We start from the raw sequence: 20,842 nt of genomic DNA on the forward strand, positions 1-20,842 counted from the left end.
TAGATATTTTTCTAACTTTTATTCTGTCTTGAATAATTTTGCACATTTTGAGATGTGAATGAGTTCATAACTTACTATATTCATTATAAAGGTTCAGTCAGGTTCTCCTTTTCCTGTCTTATTTTCCTGTATATTCTGATCCGTTAATCTTCCCTTATATCTTCTCTAATTTCCTCCTTTATTCCCTCTTTTCACTACACTGCAAGCTCCACACTGCAAACCCAGCCTGACTGTAGGAAGGTTCTGGAGACATTTGTTTGAAATATCAGTGCTTCAGCTGCATACTGAAGACATCTAATTTTAGGTGTCTAAATGTGTGTTTCTATATGTGGCCTTGGATCTAAGCTCCCATTATAACTAGTAAAGATTTAGTCACTAACTGTAGTACAGTCAGTGCATTTCAGCTGACATCAGTTTGCACTGAATAGCTTTCCAGGCACAGTCTGTACTGACTAGATCTCCACTTGCTATAATGGGAGTTTAAAGTCTTAACTTGCATGCAGACACATAATTTTGGACACCTAAATGAGATGTCTCCATAATGGAGCTAAAGCCTGGCTATTATAAGCTCAAATAAGTAAGACTACATCCTGAAAACATCTCATTTGAGTACGTTGTTTCACAGTTGTACCCACAGCGAACGTCTTTGTCCTCAAGCATTTGAACTCTTGGAACTCATCCGTTTCCATAAGGACCTCACATCTCATGTTTTACAAGGAAGGTACCAGCACTTGGAGGTGCATGTTGGGAATGGTGTTACAGCCCTAAGTTGCAGCTAGAGAATGCCCCTAAAAATTGGTTTCCATGACTGTAGTCAGTCATGTCTAGCCCACAAGGCTGTGAAGTATTAACTCAGATTGCCAAGATTCAGGTGCTACTGGGGGCTGAGTCTGGAATCAGTTGGATGAGTCTTGTATGAAGCATTTCAAGCTTGACAGGTCTGCGTCTGGCACTGTTATAATAGTCCCCTGGCATTGCAGTCAATTCATCTGTTTTTCTTCCCTGACTATGCTGTTGATGGGAAAGAAATAGACCTGTACTACTTGCTTTATGGGGGGAAAAAGAGGGGAAAATTTATGTAGGATCTCTTCTCGGTTTCTAATGTAAGCAGGTAGTTTGTCTAATGTAAGTAGGTAGCAGTTTGAACTAAATCAAAGATCAGAGATGCAGGCAGAGGCGTCTGAAAAAAGATTTTACTTAATATTTTCACTTAATATCCTAACATTTAGAATAACTTAGGCTGATAGCATTTTCTGTATCTTAATTGGGTGCAATCTGGTTGATTGAAATACTAAAGTTTCATGAAGATGCTATTATATTAAACAGAGAAAGAAGTTTCTCAATTTCATTATCTGATTAATTCTTTAAAAACAAATAGTGCTTTTATAGAAACTCAAACTTAATGTTTTTAAGTTGACTTTGCACTCGGTTTCATGAAAATGGAAAGGCTGAAACTTTGTGCATCAGGGACTTCTTTTGTTAAATCCTCTTTCACCACGTGTACAGTATGAATACAGGCTAATGTGTCATCTGTTGGAAAATGCTACAGATTGTTAGATGAGACCCCAGGAAATTTCTTCATAGTTCTACGCTGTGAGATTCAAGTTGTATTGCTACATCCTTGATTGATAGCTGTAGCTGTGGAAGTATTCAGACTTCTATCAAAGAATTACTGTTAACAAAGAAACAGCTTTTAATCAATTTTGATGTACTCTTGTTCTATTTGTACTCTAAAAAGTAGTCGTGGCTGCCTTATCTTGTGGACCGCTCTCAGGTACGTGGTAGTTGTGAAGGGTGGCAGACAAACTGGGAAGGAAACCATGGTCTTCATGGGAGTGGAGCAGCTCTCCCGGCCATTATTTTTCCAGAGTTCTTGAGGCAGAGCAAGCTCCACACACATGCCCAGGCTGCCACAGCCACGCCAGCACCTTCCAGGGCCTGACATTGTTCTGCCTCCATGCTTTCTCCGTCAATGGTAAAAGTTGTGTAGACAGAGGGCCAAGATAGCAAAAGAAAGAGAGCAGGGGACTAGTCTCCCTTCATTTTCACCTGTGCAAGGCTACCGTGTTGTCTGCGTGGGTCCAGGTACACTTTTCTTGCCAGAATGTAATACCTGATTCCAGGGATTTTTTTATCCTGTTCTTAGGATTGCTTTTTTTCTAATGGATGAATCAGCATCACATGGCTTGATAGATATGGCTGTGCATGTGTTATTAATAGTAAATGATTATAGATGTCTTTTTTTCTGACTGTCTGTTAAACGACTGAGGTTTTGTCAGCTTCCGTGACTTACATGATCATGACACTCTTCAACTTCATTAAAATCATGGTAATACAACTTCCCTTCCCCTTCTTCCTTTTGCAGACATGCCACAATCTGTTTTACATCTAAAGCAGTTTATTATCTAAATGAGGGAAAGGAAGAAGAGGAGAGAGATAACAAGGTCATTACAAATATATAGCCTAGCTGTGCACAAATATAAACAGCTACTGTGTAATGTGACTTAACGACCAATTACAAGCATGTAAGTTCAGCCACTTAAAGCCATTAAGAAACAGTGTAATTACATGGGTTTCAAACAAAGTTGGAAGGGCCAGATTCACTAGTAGTAAATACAGCTATCCACAGTGCTGTTCTTGTTTTCTTTTTGCCAAAGAGCAGCTCTTTCTCACACTGCCAAGAGCCTTCCAGAAAATGCAGCTGTCTAGAGCAGGTGCCGTAGGACACCATCCAAAGAGCCTCAGATTTTTTCAAGCGACTGTACAGCACCCAATAACTTATAGGTGGGTCTCAAGTTAATGGTATTAGAGCTGCTAGAGCAGCTGACTATACCTTCCTTCCCTTTTGATGAATCAGCTATTCTGTTAGCATATGGTTTATGTCCTGTGCCTGTTCTCAGTTTGTTTTTCCAGTAGCCCATTCTCCAGCAGTTTCACTTATCCTGTCCCTTTGGTGCTCTACATATGGGCCATCTTCATAAATACTGTGTATATTGTACTTCCCTTGGATCATCTTGATAGTTGTGTTCAGAGGTAGAATGGATGGGCCTTCCAAGGCAACCAAAGAAAGAGCTGCAATAAGAACTATGAATGCCAAACTGATAGTCTGTGAATTGCTTCATTAATAATTCTTAAAAGGTATTAATATGGAATTGTAGTTTCAATAAGATGTGAATAAGTTACTCTGAGTAGGATAGTGAGTGTTCCTCAGCATAACCTCTTTCTAACGAAGTATTGCAACAGCCATAGAAAAATCTTATGAAATATGGATAGGTCATTTAAAGTAGAAGGGCTGCGCTGAACAAAGATCACAACAGGACTGTGGGCTGAGCAAAGTCCCAAAGTAGGGAAAGCCCTACTCGTAAAACACAGCTTTAGCAAGCCAGTTCCAAAAACTAACCAAAAAACCAAACCAAACTACTAAAGCAGATGAAAACAATCAAATTCCCAGGAAGACGGCAGGGTCGAGGAGCTGTGACTTATTGATACCGTAGCCTTCTCTTCTAAGAATCAGAATGAAAGTTGAAGACAACAGAGAGAAGGAGAGAGATGTGTCCATAGAGTTTTCAGCCTTTCTCTTTTTCTCTGTTTTTCCTACAAGTTGTGTTTAAGATAGCCTCTTGAAAGACAGCATTTAAGTGAAGTGCTACTGTGTTAAATCCTCAGCTGCTTTAGCCTTGAAGAGGTTGTGCTCTGAAAGGCACCACTCTATTGACAGAGTTAGCTCTTATGGTTTATGCAGTAAAACTCTTAAGTAGCAGGTAGATTTAGAAAATTATATGAAACATACTTAAATTTGCATTTGTTCTTTCTTTTTGTTATGCTTTCCATGTATTTTGTTTCTTGTTTTGGGATCAGGCACAGAATTGTTTTGTTCAATTTTTTAAAAAAGTAAGTTTAATCTTACCTAGCTTTTAAATTCAGTTAAATCTGAAATCTGACTTTTTACTCTTATTTTTCAAAAGATAGTACATACAAATAAAGCTGTCTTGCAGGCAGATCCCTGGAGTGCCTAAAGCCCAAGATGAGTTTGAGAATTTGAGAAGCTAAACTATTTTTTTTCTTAAAGAGAATTTTTTTTCTGAATTAGATAGTAAGGGATCAAAAGCAGAGTGACTACCTCTGATTTAGTGTGACACTACTGTCAGCGCAGTTTTGGGGAGCAGCTGGTGACTTAAGCAATGCATCAGGGAGTGAAAATTTTTAGTAAGTTACAAGGGCAGCTTGAGCAACTTTGAATCAGTTAAAGTTCTTCCAGCATGGATGAGTTTTAAAAATCACCTGCTAAGAGATCTGAAAAATAAAAGTGAATATCAGCAAAAGCTGAGCAGAGATGCAGAGGAGTGGCTAGTGTGAGCCTAACTTCCACTCATTTCCCTGACTTGTACTGCAAATGGGTGCAAGAGGACTGGCAAGCATGAGGTTTTGAGATTGATTGTTGACGGTTTCATGACTTTTTACTGTGGACTTCTGGCCCATGTGTGTTCGAACAGTGCTTTTCTACACAGGTTGTAAATCTGACATGATGTGTATGTAGCCTTTTCAATAAAATATTTGTAAAAGGTATGGTTTTATTCCCTTCTAATTCTTACACAAAGAAAGATTGCATAAAAAGGAGGAACATGTACCTTGAAAATACCCTATCTTTTCTCTTTTCTCAGCTATATACACTCTGGAGTTTCCTTTCCAGCAAAGGTATGACACATACTAGACTAGGAATCTTATTCATATGCCCACACAGCTTTATCTGTAGGTTGTTTCCCAAGTTCATCCTCTGATAGGTCTTTAAAATACCATCCAGAGCACTGATTTGCCCATAATAGCTTTCCAACTGTCCATTACGTTTATAGAATTTCAGTGTGTTGTCATTATTATTTTTTTTCAGTTACTCAGCCTCATCCTCTTATCTGAAAAACAGATCCATTCTTTTTGATGGGAAAAATCTCATCTCATCTTGGTGACAGTAGCTAAATAGAAACGTGTTGGCTTTGGGGTTCTTTTCAGAAGCACGTAAGTATGTGTTGCTGGATCATCTTGTTGTATGGTGGCGTTGTGCTACTGGACAAGTAGTACATTAGCACGTAAACATTTCTGTGCAGCTTCAGAGAGCTGGACAGGAGGTCTGAAGTGCCTGGGAACATGCTGCATAGAAAAAGAGGCTGAATGTCAGGTAAGGTTATGTCTATATAGCATATAGCTTTAGGGTTGTAAAGGCCAGTGAGACGTAAATAGGACTAGAGAATGCAGGTGTAAAGAATCGCAGGTATGCAGTGGTGTCTTGAGGCCAGATACCTGCATGTTGCCTGTCTCCATGCTGCAAAATTCAAAGCATAGTACAGAATGTTTTTTGATCTCTATCTCTAAAGAGCTTCAGCAGAGTCAATATAACCTTACTAATTTTTTTTTTTTAAGGTTCTAAATTGTGGATGAAATAGGAAAGGATTGAATGCTAAAGCATGATGCACAACTAGCCTAGAATGTAAATATATCCCTTCTTAATCACTTAGTAACGAATGCACTCGGGTATCTTTCAGCTATCAAGGTATTCTAGAAATACTTGGCATTTCAGTGAATCTGATCATCCAAACAACTCCAATGGTGTAGGAAATCTGTATTCCAGAAGTGGTAGAAGATCAACAACAACATGCATTAACTGTCTGAAGGAATGTTGTTTGAGTGGTACCCCTGAACTGGGTGAAATGCAGTTACATGCAATGGAAGGTCATGCATGAGATTAATAAATTATAAATGGGGATCTCCTCACTTGAAACTTGATAGGGAGGAGAAGGAGGAAGCAGGCAAGCTATTTGACTCACAAGATAGTACTTATCTCCAGTATAATGTATCTGTAAAGGTTACTGTGATCATAAAATGCATCAGGGTGGTTGTTGCTAGTACAGCTTGGGATGTTTAGTAGCATTTTACAGGATTCTGCTGAAACTTCAGCTGTAATTTGATGATTCATGTTTACAGAAGATGAAATGAAGCTGATTCCAGGTGTTGTAGAAAAGAGGTACTGGGATATTCGGGAGAATAAGGAGCCTTTTATAAAAGGAGAGTAGGAGAGCTTGGTTGGTTTGGCTAAAAATGAGTTTTGTTAGGAATAGGTAAGTAAACACCAGGCATTTAAAAAAAAAATAAAATAGTTAATGCCAGAGCTGGTTTAGAGCCCAGCTGGATGTCAGAGGGCTATGAATAACTTTAATGTAATTAGAAGAAGCCTCCTGGCTGCATAGGAGACTAATGCTCTAGAACAGCATTCCAGTGGGAGATGTATGGGTAAAAGAACTGACTGTTTTAAGATTGGTCTTGATGCTTTTACATAGAATCCATTTATGATGGATCTTAATATATGATAATGGCGGAGAGAAATGAAGTTGCAATTGCAGGTGAATTGACTTGATTCATGAGGTCTTTTTCAGTCCTTGAGGCCTGACAGTCCAGCAACAGAAAATTTAGGTCTCTTGTGTCAGATAGTAGTGAAGCAGTAAAAAAGTTTCTGCACAAAGGACACATTTACTTTCCAGCTATTAAGCAATTTTCTTGTCTCAGCTCCTTAGTAGAGGGATATATTGATCCATACATAATGTATGGTAAGGAGCTCACCGTATGCATGTGTCTTTTTCCCTTTCTTCTGGCTTGGATTTCTTCTGGCTTGAAAGGACAACTTTTATATGTCTGAGCCAAGTTAGTTGTTTCATCCCTGGCCTCTTGTTTGGCACAGGTAAGTAGATTCCTTACACAGTTCTTTCTGGCTCCAAGTTCATTTTGGCTGCTAAAGCAGTGGGTATGTTACTTTCTAAAACATATTTGGTTACAGAGCAAATTGAATTTAAAGAGAACACTGCTACGGCATAGGCTTATCTTTGTGTCTGGTCCCTGCTTACTGCTTTACCAGATATTTTCTTTCTGATAATACATATTTATTAACATTGTTGAAAGCTTTTTATCAACAATAACCTTTGTCGTAGATGCTCTTAATGTTTGAGCTTACGTACTTTACCTGTGTGGTAACTTGCTTGCGATTTGGAGAAAACAATTCCTTGTTGAAAGGATTTGTAAAGAGTTCATTGTGGAGAATCAAGGAGCCTTTGTCACATAAAACACCAGAAAGAGCAAATTTTAAATTTCAAATGTTAAAACAAGCTTAAAAGATGTAAATAAAATTTTTAAAAGCCTTTATTAGTTAGCCTGTGATGATATTTTTGGTTTTTTTAGCTAATGCAGAGCCTGAAAAAGACTTTCAAATCACTTTAAACAGTAAAATGTGAGTTTTGCAGTGGGAGCTGGTTGAAGGTGTTCAGTGATCTGTATAATAGTAGAAACATTTCACTACAGAAGAGGCCGCAGGTATTGGTAGTAAGCATGGTGCCTTTCTGTGTTGTGTAGTCTGACTGAGAATATCAGGGTTTTTATGTGTAGCCTGATTTCGGGTTAATTAATTTGGGACCAAATTTCTGCAAAGCTTTTTGAACATGAAAATTCTTGTGTGTTGACCTTAAGTCATTAGCAGAATCAGAAGTCTTAATCTAAATGTTTAAGTATTTATCATGTCAGCTGCAATGCTATTAAGAATTTTCAAGATCAGTAGTTTTTCAGTCAAACTTTTATTTCCACTGTCTTCAGAGTATCCCCAATGTAGCTGCATTTATAGGCTTGTTATTGCTGAAAAGGCACAGAGAAGTATGTCTGTGCGATGAACTGTAATCGCAAGGGGTCATGTTCAGGGTGTTTGGGTTCTAACTTAGAAGCTTTTAGCTGCAAAAGTCTCAGACGCAGCCCAGGTCACCCACTGAATTATGACCTAATCCTAGCAAGCACATTGAATCCATTGCTTCTCCTGTTTTGACCATGGAATTCCCTACATGCCTGTAATTGTGCAAAAGAGGCTGCAGGGGGACAGACATCAAAGACATGCCACAGCAGAGGCAATATCGAGACAGTACATAAATGTTGCCTTTCTCTCTCTCTCCAAAAAGAAAGGCTATTTGTTTACTTGGACTATATTAAGTTTATCCCCAAAGGCAAACAGTATCAGCAGCAGGGAATTGGTTAAAGCACTCGCCCAGAATTGAGGAGATCCGAGGTTTTTAGCTCTACGAAGTACCACAGAATCTGAACCTGTAGCTCGCTGATGCCAGCAGAGTCCCCTAGCCGTGAGGCTCCGGGGCATTCTGAGTTTAGGCTTTTCTCCATGTCATCTTTTGGAGATGGGCACCTTCACCTCAAAAAAAGATAAGATTCTAGAGGGAAACTACACAGGAAGGCAATCTGCCTTTTTGTATTGATGTAATGGGGATTCCTCTAAGATTTAGGTGAAGTGCTAGGTTCTGGTTCCCATTTTAAAGGCTGGCTCTGTACTTTCCATTTAGAAGCTCTTGGATTAAAGGAGTTAAGCATCTCTAGCACGGACAGGAGCTTACTGTGTTGCATTCCGGTTTCTAGTGGCCCGTCTTCAGCAGAGGTGACACAGGTTATTCCATAGTCTGGCATTGATAGCATTCTCCTGGACAGGAGCAAGCTGTGGGGTTAATCCGCTTGAGCATAGCACAGAATTCAGCCTACCTCCTAACTGAACAGGAAGACCTTATTTTCTTGACAGTAGGAACCTACTCTCAGAAAACTTGATATACTCTACTGAAATTGGACAGAAGAGTGACTAGAGCAGCCCTGAACCAGGTATCTACTCGAGGGCACACTGTCTGTGCTTAATGATTTGTGTCATTTGGTATGAGGTGGCTCCCTGATCAATGTGCAGAAGCACAGAGTTGTCCTCTGGAGGCAGCCAGTGAATCACTGCTGAAGTTTGCTTTAGATGCTGCAAAGTGTAAGGTGTGTAACATCAGATGTTTTCGGTTTGGTCTTATGTCTCATTTTTGTTGTGCGATGATTGTGTAATTTGCCTGGGGCTTGTTCCCTGCAGTTTGTGTCATGGCAGAAGGATTTTGCATTGCCAAATGTCACCTTTTGAATAGTCAGCTTCAGGCACTGTTTTCATCACTCATGATTTGAAACAAAACTGTGTCATAAAGTGTTACTTGAAAATGTATTTCATAGTTTAGAAACCTACATGTGAACATCTGTTTGTGGAACTGCAGTGTTGGTAGAATCTTGGACTCAAGTGAATGCCTCTAATGTAGGTATAAAAATAATTGTATTCAGTGAGTGTGAAGAGAGGAAGTCCTGTAGGACTGAACTCTCTTTCCGTTTCTTTTTATGGTTACAGAAGACCTTTTCATCTGACCAGAACAGCAAACTCACTTACCTAATGCAAGATTAAATCTAAGAGAGTAAAATGTCAGTGTTGGGTGTGAGGGGGGTTTTAAATTGGCAGTTAATGATAACTTTTTACCTTTACTAAGAACAAGATTTAGCCCTGGTTTTGAACCCTAGTTGTGGAGCCAATGTCGTTCTAGATTTACCTAGTTTTCTCTCTTTCTGCTAAATCATGTAGAACCGTGGATTGTGGGATTCCCGGAAAGCTGAGACACCTCACGTGCTGCTAACTTAGTTTTATGTCTTCCAGTTCGGAATGACCACTCCCAAATTGGTCCCTTTAAAGAAAGATGCACGTGGTATTTATTTTAGAGATTAGAAGGACTTCAGCTGCTTACAGTAATCTTTGTTCTGCTTTGTTTTTATTTTAAATGGACCATCTGAATCTGCATCGTATTCGTTTATATAATTAGCTTGAAGCCTAAAGAACTCAGAGGTTTTCAAATGAAAGTACTTGTTATTAGTAGATTGCAGGGACTCAGAGTAGTATATCTTTAGAGGTGTCTGCCTTGGATAGAAATAAAAATTTGAGTTGGGCACCGAATTTTTTCTTGGCGGCCTTTTCTGGCATTAATTTCTTGCTTGAGTTTCTGACACTGTATGTGTTGTAATACTCAGTCATGGTTTGCACAAACAGAATTTTATTATACCCACAGAGTCTTCTGTGTATTTTCATCCCTAGTTTTAAAATACCTTGCCTTAGAATTTGGTAAAATTGTTTCAGCATTTATGTGTATGCTATTGATTTTCTTAATCAATACATCGTATTTGTATAATTATTATTCAATAAGTCATATTGAAGACATTATCTGTATGTAGATATATATACACACACACGTGTGTTTAATAATTTGGGGGGGAATATTAAGAAATTTGCACAAAGGAGGGTGGGCTTCTCTGACTGCCAGCTCTGAGACAGCAGAACATGCCAGATAATTTTGCACTCTGGTTTCAAGTCAATGTAGCCAGGTAAGTATGCACAGAAAAAATAACTCATTAGTGTAAGAAGTTGAATATAATGATGTCGGAAAGGCCTTTACAAGTAATTATACTGCGTAACTTCATTTTTAGCACAACCAGGCGGGCGGGGGGGGCAGGCGGTGTGGAGTTGAAGTTAATGCTTATTCCTTCCAAGATCTCTTTTTCTCTGAATGAACATGCTCTTTTGTAGAAGCCGCTGTCTACACGCCAAGAACTGCCAACTGTTGAGACCCACTTGTGCTGTTCACCTCTTAACCACAAGTAGCTATTAGTAGTAGCGCTTAACTTTTCAACTTTCTGGTCTGCAGTGCTATATGGCCCCAAAAAAAAAAATTCTGATTAGAAAAACACAAATTCTAGTGGTAACAACTGTTAGATGATTAAGTTGTAGTTTGTCCTGAATGTTATGAATCAAATGCAACATGATTAAGCAGTATGCACAAATATTAAATATTAGTCTGAAAAAGTTGTGCATCAGTGCTGCTTAGCATAAGTGCTAGGAAATTAGGCTCTCCTTGAGGAAAAAGCTAAGCAAATATGGGATGCAGTTAGATTGGAATGAGTGCAGGTTATTTTTTTCCTGCCGAGAATAAAAATATTTTCATCGGAGCTTCTCTGTGTTAAGAATGGTATGTCACATTTGACTCCCTTTGAAAAGCAATGATTTATGGTTCACTTGATATTTAAACGGGAAGACTACACGGGAGAGAGAACAATTTTTTGACCTAACTCTTCCACATAGTTACTAAATATTTACCCTAAGTCTAAACCTAAAACAGCAAACGAAACGGAGCAATTTAATAATCTAGGCTTCACAGTACAAAGTCTGTGTTGTATTTCCACATTCACATCTTTGATTCCTTGGTACTTTTTTTTAACAAAGTAGGATAGAGTTGATTGCTGTGCCACACAATTGCTCCAGAAAGAACATATAAAAACGTTTTATTGTTGGAGTATCTGAAAAGACTAAAATCATCCTTCTGCAAGCTCTGAAGTGTAACTTTGTGTTGTGAAGTTTGCACCGTTCAAAGGCGTGGGCTCACAGCCTTTTTTAATCACAGAATTGCACCATGGTCATTGTTTAGAAACAGGTGAAATGAAAGTACGTTTAACATTTGAACACAGAAACCATTGTCACCTTATTCCTTTGAAAGTACGTGAGGCCATTATAAAAGAAAATTGATAGCTGTATTTATGATAAAGCGCTATAGGAACCTGTCATCTCTGCACTTTGCCTATGAAAAGGGATTTCATGTCTTTTTTTTTTTTTCTGAATATATATGTATGGTTTCATGGGAAAGATCAGGATCTCATTAGGATGTAATCTTTAGAAATACTGCAGTTAGGCTTCGTAGCTTTCTGATCTTTTATCGATTATTCCAAAGTCTCTGTGGATGAAACTGATGCTTTTTTCCCCTGCTTTTGAAAGGAACTATGTGAACGTTTTACCTTCAGTTTTTCCTCGCACTTGCCAGCCTGCAGTCTACCGATAGATTTTTGTAGCCAATTAATACATTTAAATTGATGTGGCTGCTTTGTCAGCTGCCGTTCCCCAGCCTTGATGGCAAAAGCAGACAGATGGATGGGGGAAGGGATTGTTTTGTCAGGATGAATTTAGAGCATAAGGAACACGTTAAACTGACAGCATTGCAAACTGAAGTCTTCTGATCGCCTGTGTCCTTGCAGCGTTCACAGTTCCTTCTCGTGCCTCTTCCCCGGCTCAGGCCTAACAGTAAGTTCCGCGTTTGCTTTTCTTTTTTGTTATTGCTCGCTTTGGTTATGTTGCACCCTAGTAAATGTAAAGCTGCTGATGCTTTGTGACAATTTTTTAGCGCCTGTTAAACCTAAGGTACTAATCTGGAAGTATTTTCCTGGCACAGCTTAGAAGACAAACACAGGCCAATGGGTGGTGATTGTTGTTACTGGGTTTTGTAATTAATTGTAGCTGCTGGGAGCCCAAAATAAAACTTTGAAGTCTTAGCCATTATGTAAAAGACAGAGCGGTGCAACTATTCGCGGCTTCTGGGACTATTGATTTACTGCAGCCCGCCAGTGTTGGAGGGGTGTGCTGCTACGTCAGCTGTGCGCTCTATTGTTTCGACTGCTGTGGCCTTTGTGTTTGATCCTGCCACTGCTTGCGTCAGTGATGCATATCATCGCCTGCGTGATGTCAAAGTGTGGGTGTTCGGCTATAGAGCCATAGTTAACCTAATGTGCTGCAGTAAATCCTGAATGCTGTTTTCTCCTGGGGATAGCAGTGATTCATCGCCGTTCACATGAGACTAACGCTAAGTATAGCGGCGTTCCTGAGCCGCAGTATCCACATAGATTAGCATCAAAGTCACCGCAGCTTTCCAAACGCGACGCCGGAAAGTGTTTGCTTGCAACCAGATCTGTTTGCGCGCCTCCTTTCTTGGGGTGTAAACCGATTAGGGGTTCAGCCCAAGGTAAACCCCGTGGAAGGACGGGGGCTGGAGTAATCCTTCGTAACTTAATGATGCTAATTAACGCACGAGCTTTCAGCCAGAGGCCTCGGAGGGCACCAGCCAATGGTGGCCGGTGGACTCCAGTAAACACCAGAGGCAGGAGTCCTGCGGGACGCTGAGTTAGGGAAGCCTTCCTCGGGGGAAGGGGAGGGGGGACGGACGGGGACGATGCCGTCCCCGGGTCCCGGCCGCCGGTGCAGGGCGGAGCGGGGCGGCGGGGCGGAGCGGAGCCGAGCCCAGCCGGGCGGCCGCGCACCTGAGCGAGCCGAGAGCCGAGCCCAGCCGGCCGGGGGGGGGGGGGCCGGCTCCGGGCCCGGCCCCGCTGCCTAACCCGAAATGAGCGGTAAGGTCTCTCCCGGCTGGGCCGCCGCGGTTGAAACCCCAAAGCAGGGAGCGGCGGATGGAGGAGGGGGGGGGGAACGCTGTGGTGGTGGTGGTGGGGTGGGCAACTAAAGAAGAACCGTGGGGGCACGGGGCGCTGCTCAGCCGCGCTGTACGGCGGTGCGGGGGGCTCCGGGACGGCCGGGAAGGGAGCCGGCGGGCCGGGCGGCCGAGGCCGGGTTGTGTAAGAGCGGGGCGCTGGGCGGCCGCTGCCCCGGAAGAGGCTCCGCTCCCCCGGCGGCGGTCCGCCGGTACTGCCATGGCGGGGGGCGGCCGGCCCCGCGCCGCTCCGCTTTCAAATAAAATCAAATTAAATCAAGGCATCGCGTAGCGGTCGGGCAGGAGGCGTCCGCCGGCGTCGGGGCGGTCGGTGGGTTTGTCGCGATCCTCGCCCTTAGGCAGCGCTGCTCGGTCGCGGTGGCCCTGACGAGGTTTGGACCTGCTGGGGAGCTTCACCTGCTGCTGGGGGGGAGACGGGGGTGTTCCTCCCGTTGTTGCGGTTCTTCTTCTGTATTTCCTTTTTCGGGACACGTATTCCACGCTTTAGGTGATCTTTGATAAGCACCGCGGGGCTTTTGTTGGGTTTTTTGTTGTTTCTTGTTTTGTTGTTTAAAACTTGGGACAGAACACAGAGACTTTACAAGTTTTCCCTTTCATACTAGCGAAATAGCAAATCTCAGGACAATAACAAAGTGTGGCGAAACATCTGTTTCTTCGGTCCAATCGAGTTAAATAAACCTTTGCTGTGTTTGATGAGTCATTTTTCAAGAATGAAGTACGGAACACAGCTTTGTGTTTGTTTTCTCTCCCACAACACTTCTCCACTCCTTGTATAAGAGAACTCAAATACTTGAAAGTATAGAGAAGATTCGAGACGTCCTCTTGAAACAGTCAAGTTATCAACATTCATAATACAGTGATTTGGATGAAGTCAGTTCCATTTACGTGCAATATAGAAAATTAGATGTTTGCTTAACACAAATTCATGATGCTCTTGTTTGCTGGTACTTTATAACAGGTCTCACCTCACGGTAAAACACACTGGCTTTGTCATGCACCACTCTAGCCAATAACCAAAAGCATGACGATTCTTCTTGCAGTGTATTCTACTGAAGTAGAGCCAAGATCTTCACATTAGTTGTTAAAAGGAAGAAAAAAAATACCTGTTTTTATAGTGTATTAGGATATTATCTTTAGATACAGGAAAGCTTATTTTAATTTTTGCAGGTAGTAATATGCTTTCTGCCAAGAAATCCGTAATTTCACTGTAAAGACCATGTGCTCATTAAAATATATAAAGTCTGCCAACTTTTTTTCCATGCTTTCCATATTCTTGAATGTTCCTCTGCAATCTAACTTCATTCCATAGCCGCTTGGAAATCTAATCAGAAGTAAATCAGAATTGACCCTTCTTGAATATCAAAAATACATTTTCATTAATTCTGGAACTTTAAAGTGCTAAAGATGGGGTGCAAGTTTTCAAACTACTAATTTGACTCTATTCTAACACTGAATAATTTTTGAAGTTCGTACGTTGCCTTTATGTCTTTATTTTCGTTACTGCTAGATTGTAGGTATACTGAAAATGGCTTTGTGGATCAACCTTTGTACTGGATTGGAGATAACTGCTTTTTGTTTGTTAGAGAGGTTAAAGTAAGCTTTGAAAAGATTGTTAAACAAAACTCTTCAGACATTTAAAGCAAAACAAAACAAAAGCCCCAAACACAGAGATACCCAGCAGTTCACGAAGAAACAGTCTGTTCATGTTAGTGTTTCTTCATCCTCCAAGGACGTTGAGTTTACTGTAGAAAGTTCAAGTAACTGTGGTCTTAAATCTCAATTTACCTGAAACTTACATAGTTTAAAATTGTGAGTTTAATAAAAGTGTCAGTGTTTTGTATTCATTATGGAAAAACTACAAATAAGCAATACAAGATACAAGCTGTGTAAAATCCACTTACTTATGTAAGAATTTAAACCATTATTTAGTTGAATGGCAACTTACAATAAATATGCTTCCATTACTGTTGACCTTTTTGAATTTATTGTAAGCTGATGCTCTAAAGCACTTTTTCAGCTTCTCTTTCACTGCTTTGCACTTCACTTTCGTTTCTTTTTAGCACTTCATACTCAGGAGAGACTTTCCCTGAAACATTTTTGAGGTTCACCTGAGCAGGAAGACCCAAAGACGGTTCAGTTCTCAATTTACAGCTTACTGTAGTTCTTATATTCTTTGCTGTTACACGGTTCAGTTAATCTTTCAGTTAAAACCTTATTCTTAAAAAGTCTCTTCACCCCTTCACCCCAGTTGTGGGTTAACGCTTTGTCGATAATAAAGCTGTGATTCTTTTTAGGCAATACATTTCAAAACTTCTGTATCTCATTCTAAAGAAGTCCCTATAGTATGTGTAATCAAGTTGGATTACATGCTGCTTTTTTCAAGAATGCTTTTTGTTCCTTTTCCCCCGCTCTTGGCATTCTGGCACAGTTATCTTTATTTTTCTGCCAAGCTCATACTTATCAGAATGAGGTACGCTAATCTTATATACCGTACTTTGCATTTACTTAGTACTTTCCATTTGCAGATCTTAACTGAGTTTATAAAACATTAATGTGGAACTGTGAATGCCATTTCAGAAGTATTAGTGAACTTCACTAAGACTTGGCTTTGGTGCTTTTGGTAGCTTCACTACACTGAATTGGACATTTGGAGAATGCAGCCTGGAGTGTCTGAATCCCAACCTTATGTGCTTGCCACAAAACCTGGTCAGATTATATTGCGTTTCAGTTTTTCTTTAATAATTAAACTTCAGCGATTGTTGCCTTGTGTATTTTAAAGACAAGAGTGTAAAGACATCTGTAGGCACTCCCTCTTGAAGTCTGTGTCAGTGTGCTTGCTCTGACAGAGGCCAGTATCAAATACTAAAGGGGAGAGCATAAGGATAGGGCAGGCACACAAAAATAACTTTCTTGTTTCTGGCTTCCTGAACCAAAAGTTATACCTGTATTTTTTACAGCTCTTAATGGATTACCTCTCTAAATTCACTTAATTTCTCCTGAACCTAACCTGTAGTTTCCATAATGTTCTTACAGCAAGGAGTTAGACGATCTAGCTGTGCATTTCATGAGAAATTTCTTTGTCTGCTTTAAACCTTTTACCTGGTGATTTAATTTAATATCTCTGCTTCTTGCACATGAGAAACTGTAAATTATCTATCTTCCCCTTTTTAGGCAGTTTGGAGGTGGGTTGGGGTGTATAGGTCTCTTAGTATTCCTCTGCTGCCAGCACTTTTACTTTTTAACCATCTTCAGGTAGAAGAATCCTGGTCTCTTTAATCTGTCCTGATAAACAGGTGGAAAGCCACTGTAAACTTTTTTTTTTTGTCCTTTTGTTCTGTGTGTTCTTTTTGAAAGGTGGAGACAAACACAGCACTCAAAGTATTGAGGTACAGCGTGGATTTATACCATAGTGTAATAATGTTTTCTGCTTGTTCTCTGTTCTGTTAGTAATAATTTTTAATGTTCTCTTTCTTCCTGCAAATGCCACTGAACAATGCTCGGCTGGTATTTCCTTAGAAATATATGTAGTAACTCCATAGTCTGTTTATTTACAGCTAATTTATGGCTCATCACTGTAAATAAATACTTCTGGTTTTGTCCAGGTGTGTTACTTTGCACTTACCAACACTATTTCTTCTGCTTTTTTATCATCCCATCACTGAGTACTGTGAGACCCTTTGCAGCTCTCTCAGAGCATACCAAAAATTTGTCACCTTGCTGTTCATGTCCTTTTCCGGAAGTTTTGTTAATACATTGAACAGGTTCTTCTTTGCATGCCTTTGGGAGTCCTCTGGTCACTCTAGGCACTTTGAAAGCTGATCATTTACTACTTGGTGTTGCCTGTGTTCAAGACAGTTGGTTATTCATGAAAAGCCTTTTTCCCTTTTTAACCAAAGGCAGCATTACTACTTCAAGAGTTTTTGAGAGAGGTTGTCAAAAGCTTTTTGAAAATTCAAGTTTATGACAGTGTCCTTGTGCTCTTTGAAGGTATCAGATTTTCCAGGCAGTACTTTTATCTACAAATGCCACCTTAACTCATTCCCATTGTCATATTTATCTAAGTGTCTGTGAACTCTGTTCTTTCTGGTTTGCATGGTACAAGGATCATCATGGTATCACAACTATCCCGTTAGTAGCAGTAGACTTACTGGTTTGTAATACACTGGCTTTCGCTTGGGACCTTAAGTTAGCGTCCTGTTTGCCGCCTCTCACTGCTGTGGTACTGAGACCACTTTAGGTGATAAGACCATAGTAACAGAGCAGCAATTTTGTAAGTAATTTTCTTGACAACTCTTAACTGAATACTGTCTGGTTTCAGCAGTTTGCTTCAAATGGTTTGGTTTGGTTTGTTTCTGTTTTAAAGTCTCTTCTATTGTCTTTTCGTTGTGGGACGCTTCTTTTGACTTGTCACCTGTTAAGAAGTTTTGACATAGACTCTTCTGTGAGCTTACTGACAGAGAAGGGAGAAATATGTGCTGGGGAATTTTTTTAGGTTTGTTTCGGGGGCGGGGCGGGTGTTCCTAACTGTTTCTGAGGTTTCTAAGAGTGCCCTTTGCTATAATTTTATCTGTACAGTTCATTGCCTTTGTTTATCCATGTTATCTTGTATAGTTTTCACAAAGACTTTGCAGCTCAGTATGTTCTTTAAACTTTCTCAAATTATTAAATGGTGCTGTACTGAATGTTTCTGTAACCCATTTAGGTCCTGCTCAGGTTCCAATGATGTCCCCAAATGGTTCAGTGCCTACTATTTATGTGCCTCCTGGATATGCCCCACAGGTATGTCTCTTCATTTGATTCTTATTTTATTTCTTTTAATGCAGATTATGAGAGTAGAACCATAATAGCTAATTCAGTGAATTAATGTGTCAAGTTTCAGAGTCACTGTGGTCAAGCAAGTAAGTAAGGGGAGACGTCGCATAGCATCTCTGATGGGAGACTTATCACACTGTATATGTGCCTGCTTAGCAATATATTAACTTCTTACATGACAATAATAAGCACAGGTCCTTGCTGAGTTCGGGATCCTAATGTACTAGATGCCCTCTGAATGTAAAATGCAATCATGACCCAAATAGCTCATTGTGCAGGACCTGTACTGATTTCTGTGTTAGTGGATGTTTTCTCTTGGCATCATTATAATTTCATGTGTGTACATAGTTCATGTCTGGGAGGTTCCCTGCAGGCAAGGAGTGAAACAGATCAGTTAGAAAAAGTAGCAAACAACATTGAAAAAATGTCAGCTGTCCATTGGAGATAAATTATCATACAATACGTGTTTCCACAGCTTATCTTAAACTGGGACTCTCATTTTCTCACTGTGGTGTGATTCCTAATTTAGATGCCTGAAAATTAAATGAGAGCTAGATAACCTGGACATCCTTTAAAGTAGATTAAAGGGATGATTCCTCTTGGCAATTTGTGACACCTGTATAATAATGAGTTGTGTGGCCTTCTAGATGGTGTCTCTTTCTCACCTCAACTATAGAACAAGTCTAGGGGTTAGTAGGTCAGACCTGGAAGTTAGAGCAGATGAATACCACTCTCCATAATGTCAGCCTTTCTCATGATGTTCTGTTGTTTGAGCAGTCTGCCTCTGACATGCATCCCGCGGTGTACACTGAGAAGAGACTACAACATGTAAAATGCAACCAAAAAACCCACAGTGTCTAGCAGTTGTTGGACTAATTAACTGAATGGCATAAAAAAATTGTCCTCTAGCAAAAGAAAAGGCTGTTAGGTTAGGCAGACTAATATTACGTGGTTTTACCTTTCATCTGGTGAAAGTTGGCTGATAAGTTGATTCATGTATCCTTGAATAGTTAGGAGTTGAATTCCCAAACAGGCAGAAGAAAAATGAATTAAAAATAATCATGAAAGTTCATTTATCTTTAGAGCGTAGTAAAAAGTCTTGATTCCTATTAGAATTCATTTTTAAAGAACTGGAAGAATTTTTGAGATAGTGAAATTCTGAATTCCACCATATTTCTTGAGTACTTAATTTCAGTTGATGAAGTGCTTAATGTTTAAAAAGTTGTGTAACCTGTGCCAATCTGAATAATATTTATAAAATGAATTTATCCTTCCTTTGAGGACAGCTTGCAGCAGACAGGCTGAAGGACTGGGCCTTGCTGAGGCATGCTCGTTAGCCTTTTGTTGGAGCTTGTTAGTGCAAGCAGGTGTTTTGCTAACACAGTGCTCTGACTTTTGAACTGAAGGTGCCTCACATCTATGCAGCTGACGGTACAGGTGGAACGAGTTCACATCTGCTGTTTTCGTCTGAGTAGAAGTATCATAGTCCAGGAAAACCTGTAGTTTATAAGGCTTCTGAGGTATTTACTGCTGGCAAAACATACTAGCTGTTGTGGTTTATGATGGAGGTTCCTGTTACAAGCCGGAAGATTTGATAGAGTCGTCTTGCAAACAGGAAGGTCTGACACTATTGAGCGAAGAGTTATCCCAGACTTAATGCAGTCTCAGCAAAGTAACTTACATGGCTTCTTCGGGCATAGTATATTTTTAAATGTCAGCAACTGGAGATATATTTTGAGAGAAATTGGAAACCAGCTAAATGTCTAAAGCCATCAGGCTGGAAGAACAACTTCAGCGCAACCATCTTTTGTCTATCCTTTTTCATTTAGTTGTACTATGCCTCTGCTTGCTTCAATTCCTGTTTGGCAGTGATACAGCGCACTGTCCTCTGTTAGAAGTTGGGGATGACTACAGAATAAAGCATATTTCTTTTTCTTATATCACATAAATAAAAAGCAATTCATAAGTTGATTTACTTTTCCCTTCCTCTTCTTTTGGAACTGTAGTTGTAAAACTCTGAAAGAAAGCGCATCTTTATTCATCCTCTCTAAGCTGTCTATATTCACTGTCTGTAGTGAGTTTTCCAGTGAAGTTTGGTTGGCTCACTCAACCAAACAGGCCTATGCCAGACCTACATGTTTTGCTAGCACAATTAGGATAATAGATAGCTTGTGGGTTTTTTTTAACTTAAAATTATATACTTGACATGATGCCCTTATTGCTTTTTGAAGGGTTTTTACCTGTGTAGTTGCCTGGTAGAGGCCTACCACTGAGTTGATGTTTGATTTAGAGGCACAGTTAGAGACTTGTCAAACTCTTCATTTTAAACTATTGAACTTAAGGTCTCTGCTGCTATGCATTTGGTATCTATTTCTGACTTACTTGGGCTATTAGCAGACCCAAGAAAACAAATAAATTATAAACTAAGTAACCTGGTTTTTAATGGAATCTGCTTCCTACATAATCTGAATCTCCTCATAAAATAATGATAAATTGCGTAATTTTTAGGGGGTAAGCAAAAAGGACTTAAATAATTAAAACTACATTGCAGTGTTTAGAGAATTTCATTGGACAGCAGAAGTCCTAGTTGTATTTACTGCTATTAATATATCCTGCCTTTAGGATACCACACAGCTATGGTTGCACAGATATGAAGAGTGCTGTCTTTAGTGAAATTACTCTTTCCCAATAAGGGACAATTTCTGTATACTGAAAATAGCCCATCTTTTAAAGTCACGCGGTATGTATGTATTTTAAAGCTGTGTTTGCTTCGTTCATTAATATTAATTTCCAGCACTCTACTTATGTAAGTAAGGTGGGATCAGCTCCATTGTGTACATACTTTT

At 40.0% G+C, this 20,842-nt stretch overlaps 1 protein-coding gene across 7 annotated transcripts in view; it reads left to right on the forward strand.

Annotated features, from left to right (window-relative positions):
• FNDC3A (fibronectin type III domain containing 3A) overlaps positions 1 to 20,842 on the forward strand; it is a 121,893-nt gene that overhangs the window by 50,312 nt on the left and 50,739 nt on the right. For 5 of the 7 annotated variants that reach the window (XM_075046227.1, XM_075046231.1, XM_075046228.1 and 2 more), the window contains one exon: positions 17,887 to 17,963. In XM_075046227.1, coding sequence (XP_074902328.1) covers positions 17,887 to 17,963 — 77 coding nt within the window. Of the gene's footprint in view, positions 1 to 13,064; positions 13,087 to 13,429; positions 13,556 to 17,886; positions 17,964 to 20,842 lie in introns of those variants that run through there. The other 2 variants (XM_075046230.1, XM_075046233.1) reach the window with 2 other exon arrangements.

This window comes from Buteo buteo, chromosome 14, assembly GCF_964188355.1.
Source record: "Buteo buteo chromosome 14, bButBut1.hap1.1, whole genome shotgun sequence".
NCBI classification, from domain to species: Eukaryota; Metazoa; Chordata; class Aves; order Accipitriformes; family Accipitridae; genus Buteo; species Buteo buteo.